The sequence below is a fragment of the Parus major genome, chromosome 26, assembly GCF_001522545.3.
Source record: "Parus major isolate Abel chromosome 26, Parus_major1.1, whole genome shotgun sequence".
Lineage (NCBI taxonomy): Eukaryota > Metazoa > Chordata > Aves > Passeriformes > Paridae > Parus > Parus major.
Window position 1 is genome coordinate 109,615 of NC_031795.1, and position 4,144 is coordinate 113,758.

The window sequence follows — 4,144 nt, forward strand, 5'->3', positions numbered from 1 at the left end:
ACACACACAGACACACAGAGACACAGAGACACACACACTCATACACACTCATACACACACAGACACACGGTACAGGATGTGAGCCGGGCGGGGCCAGGGTACACACACACGGTACAATGATCTGCATCACACACACACACACACACACACACACACACACACACACACACACACACACACACACACACACACACACACAGACAGACATCACACAGACACACAGAGACACACACGGTACAGGATGTGAGCCAGGCGGGGCCGGGGTATACACACACACACACACACACTCATACACACACACACTCATACACGCACAGACACACTCATACACACACAGACACACAGACACAGACACACAGACACACAGACACACATCATACACTGATCTGCATCACGGCTCCAGGCACACACACACCGCACACCGATCTGTACACACACCGCACAACGCCCTGCACACACACGGCTCCGGGCACACACACACATCGCACACTGATCTGCATCACGGCTCCAGGCACACACACACAAACACCGCACAACGCCCTGCATCACGGCTCCAGGCACACACACACACCGCACAGCCATGCGGAGCACCCTGCATCACAGCTCCAGGCACACAAACACCGCACAACTCCCTGCATCACGGCTCCAGGCACACACACACCACACACCACACACCGCACAACGCCCTGCACACACACGGCTCCAGGCACACACACACACCGCACACCAATCTGCATCGCGGCTCCAGGCACACACACACACATCGCACACCAATCTGCATCACAGCTCCGGGCACACACACACCGCACAGCGATCTGTACACACACCGCACAACGCCCTGCATCACGGCTCCAGGCGCACACACACACCGCACAGCCATGTGCACCAGGCGGGGCCCAACACACTCACTTGGGGGAGGACACAGCCCCCCGTGCCCCTCACTGAGGGGTTGCATCGCTCCTGGCCTCAGAGAGCTGGATGAACCGGGACAGGAGGCTCCACTCAGAAATTCACAACCCCACAGCCCTTCCACTTTATTTGCACAAATCCTCCCCACCCCAGGATGCCTGTAAGTATTGGAGCCCTCCACCCCATAGGAGCCAGCCTCCAAGGACTTCCTCACACACTCCCAAACAGGAGCCCAACCCCTCCAAAACACCTCAGCAGGACCCCCAACCCCACAGGACCCCCAGGCCAGCACTGCCACAGAGGAACCCCCACTTTATTTGCATGTGGTGGTCCAATATTTACAACCCGGGGGGGCCACAGCTGCAGAATGAGACTCCCCAGAGGACTCCCCACGCTACAGGGGCATAGGAAGATCCCATGTATGAGCGGGGCTTTGCCTGGCCCCCACAGCCTGCCGTGGTGCCACCAGGACCCTGCTCGGCATCAAGAGAAGGGGCTCACAGGGCAGAGCTGGGTTCCCCAGTCTTGGGGGTCCCTTCACCCACTTCTCTACAGAACTCATGGGAAATCCTTTTCCAATAGTCAAAAGGTGCCCCGTTGCCCCCACAGTTGCCGTTGGTGGCCATGATGGTCCATGGGTTGCCACACGCAGGATCCAGGTTGCTGCCAGGGGCAGGATCAGGGGTGGTTCAGGGTCAGTACCAGGGTCTCCACGGTCAGAAAAAGGGTCTCTGGTTGGTACTGGGACCCTGGGGTCAGTACTGGGGTCTCTCATTCATACTGGGGTCTTCGGAATCAGTCACAGGATCTCCAGTCAGTCCCAGATCCTCATGTGGTCACTTTCCCACGAGAACGTAGAAGGCCATGAGAAGACAGGACACAGATACAGCCACGTGCAGGCGTGTCCCAATCACAGCAGCTGTGGGTGGGACAGGGTGGGGTGAGGCCCCGTGTCCCCATCCTAGATCCATCCTGAACTCCCGTGCACCCCTCCCACACCCTATGTTCCCATCCCAAACCCCACTACTCCCATTCCCAATCCCTGTGTCCCCATCCCAGACCCCAAAATTCCCATCCCAGACCCCAAAATTCCCATCCCAGGATCCAGTGTTCCCATCCTGGACCCAATGCCCCTGTCCCAGACCCAACCACAGTGATTCCAGCATCTCCATCCTATACCCCAGTGTTCCAAGTGTCCCCATCCCAGTGTTCCCAGCACCACCGTGCCATATCCCAGCGTCCCCAGTGTCCCTCACCCTTGTGGCAGACTCCCCAGACCCCCCTGCGCTCGGACAGGAGCCAGGTGCGCAGTCGGGGCACCTTCCGCAGGTACGCACAAGTGCAAACCAGTAGCAGCCCGAACACCAGGAGCCCGTCCAGGGAGTAAACTGCGGGGAGGTCGGTCGGGGAGGGGTCAGGGGACACTCCGGGCCTCTGCCTAACTCCCCTCAAAGGGGACCCCCACAATCCATGTGAACAACCTCCCATCTCTGCCCCTATGAGGGGATGCACACTTCCCACGATCCCCCTGAAAAGGGACACAGACTTCCCAGTATCCCCACCGAAGGCGCTCAAAACTTCCAGTACCCCGCCCCCAAAGGAACGCAGTCTCCTCCCAAAAGCTCCTCCCAGCCAGCCCCACCTCCCCCGCCGCCCGCCGGTACCCGAGTGCTCCCCCCACTGTGCCCCATTAGCCCCCCGCCCTCGGAACCCTAAAATCCCCCGCTCCCCGCGCTGATCTTTGAGGCCCCGGACCTGCTCGGACTCCCCGGCCCGTCCATTCCCCAGTTACTACCACCAGTCATGGCGGCCCCTGAACCCACCCGTCCGCCCACAACCCCTCGTTCCCCTATTCCCACCATTGGTTATGCCGGCCCCAGGTTCTCCCCAGGCCGCCCTCGGTTCCCCTTCACCCTCAGGCCCCCCGTTCCCACCGTTGGTCATGGTGGCCCCGGACCCCCCCGGGCCCTGCGGCGCCAACGCGACAGCGGAAGAGGGCGGCAGGCACGGCCAGCCGAGCACCGACGCGGATCCTGAGGAGCAGGCGGCCCCAATCGAGCGCCTATTGGGGAGGTGTGCATGGCGCACCAGTGCCCGCCCAGCAGCGCCAGTAACCCGAGCGCTGCCAACGCCGGGGACAGCAGGAGCTGAGTGTGCACTCAGCCGTGTGTGACCGGTCGCCATCTCAGTCCCCCAGTAACCCCTCAGTTTTACAAACGAGGGGTGCACCCAGTCCCCATTCCAGTCCTCCCAATAATCCACCACTATTCCCAGTAATCCTCGGTCCTCCCAGTGTCCCAGTACCACCCAAGTGCAACCAGTCCTCAGAGAGTTCCAGTCCTCCCAGTAACCCACAGTGCAATCTGACCCCAGGTCCTCCTGTAACTCCCAGTCTAACCCTAAAGCCCCCTCTCCAAGCACCCAATCCCCATCCCAGCCCTTCCAGTGACTGCCAGTTCTCCCCAGTAAGCCCAGGTCCCCCGATAAACCCCAGTTCCCAGTAACATCATGTGCCACCCAGTCCCCATCCCAGTATCCCCCATAAGCCTCCAACTGACACCCAATGCACCCAGTAAACTCCCTTTACCTCCCATAACACCCAGTGCCTCCAGTCCTCAGCCCAGGAACCCTCAGCTCCCACAGTAACCCACATAATCCAGTGTTCCCAGTGCTCACAGCAATCCCCAGGGTTCTCAGTGCCCACCACGGGTCCCTGTGTTTCCAGTGCTGCCAGCAGACCCCAGTGTCACAAGCTGTCCCAGTCTTCCCAGCCACTCCAGCACCCCAAGTGTCCCCGTTGCCTTCAGTGGCCCCAATGTCCCCAACAGTGGTCCCGGTGCCTCCAGCAGTCCCCAGTGCTCCCAGCAAACCCCATGTTCCTAGTACACCGTGTTCCCTGTGCCCTCAGTCAACCTAGTGCTCTCCAAGTGAGTCTGATGCTCCCAGTGTTCCCTGTGCCCCCAGCAGACTCCAGTGCCTGTCCTCTGGTGTTCAGCCTGAACATCCATCCATCCATCATCATCCATCATCCATCCATCCATCATCCATCCATCATCCATCATCCATCCATCCATCCATCATCCATCATCCATCCATCATCCATCATCCATCCATCCATCCATCCATCCTCCACCCATCCATCATCCATCATCATCCATCCATCATCCATCCATCATCCATCCATCATCCATCATCCATCATCCATCCATCATCCATCATCCATCATCCATCCATC

The 4,144-nt window shown here is 59.6% G+C and overlaps 1 protein-coding gene across 2 annotated transcripts; it reads right to left on the minus strand.

Moving 5' to 3' along the window:
• Positions 1–1,002: 1,002 nt before the first annotated feature.
• TMEM167B (transmembrane protein 167B) lies at positions 1,003–2,945 on the minus strand. 2 transcript variants are annotated; one of them, XM_015650508.3, is made up of 3 exons: positions 2,844–2,945; positions 2,166–2,297; positions 1,003–1,828 (listed from the first exon to the last, which is right to left on the minus strand). In XM_015650508.3, exons 1-3 carry the CDS (start codon positions 2,851–2,853, stop codon positions 1,746–1,748), a joined length of 225 nt encoding a protein of 74 aa, XP_015505994.1. In that variant the 5' UTR covers positions 2,854–2,945; the 3' UTR covers positions 1,003–1,745. The 2 variants fall into 2 exon arrangements, with proteins under 2 accessions (XP_015505994.1, XP_015505992.1); XM_015650506.2 differs by having other exon boundaries at positions 2,769–2,868.
• Between the last annotated feature and the right edge of the window lie 1,199 nt (positions 2,946–4,144).

Bases quoted from the DNA above. Each gene is read 5' to 3' on its own strand.
- TMEM167B (XM_015650506.2), bottom strand. From the start codon at position 2,853: ATGACCAACGGTGGGAACGGGGGGCCTGAGGGTGAAGGGGAACCGAGG. The intron at 2,298-2,768 runs GTGGGAATAGGG...ACCTCCCCGCAG, and splicing joins TGGGGCCGGCATAACCAATG to TTTACTCCCTGGACGGGCTC. The intron at 1,829-2,165 runs GTGAGGGACACT...TCCCACCCACAG, and splicing joins CTGGGGAGTCTGCCACAAGG to CTGCTGTGATTGGGACACGC.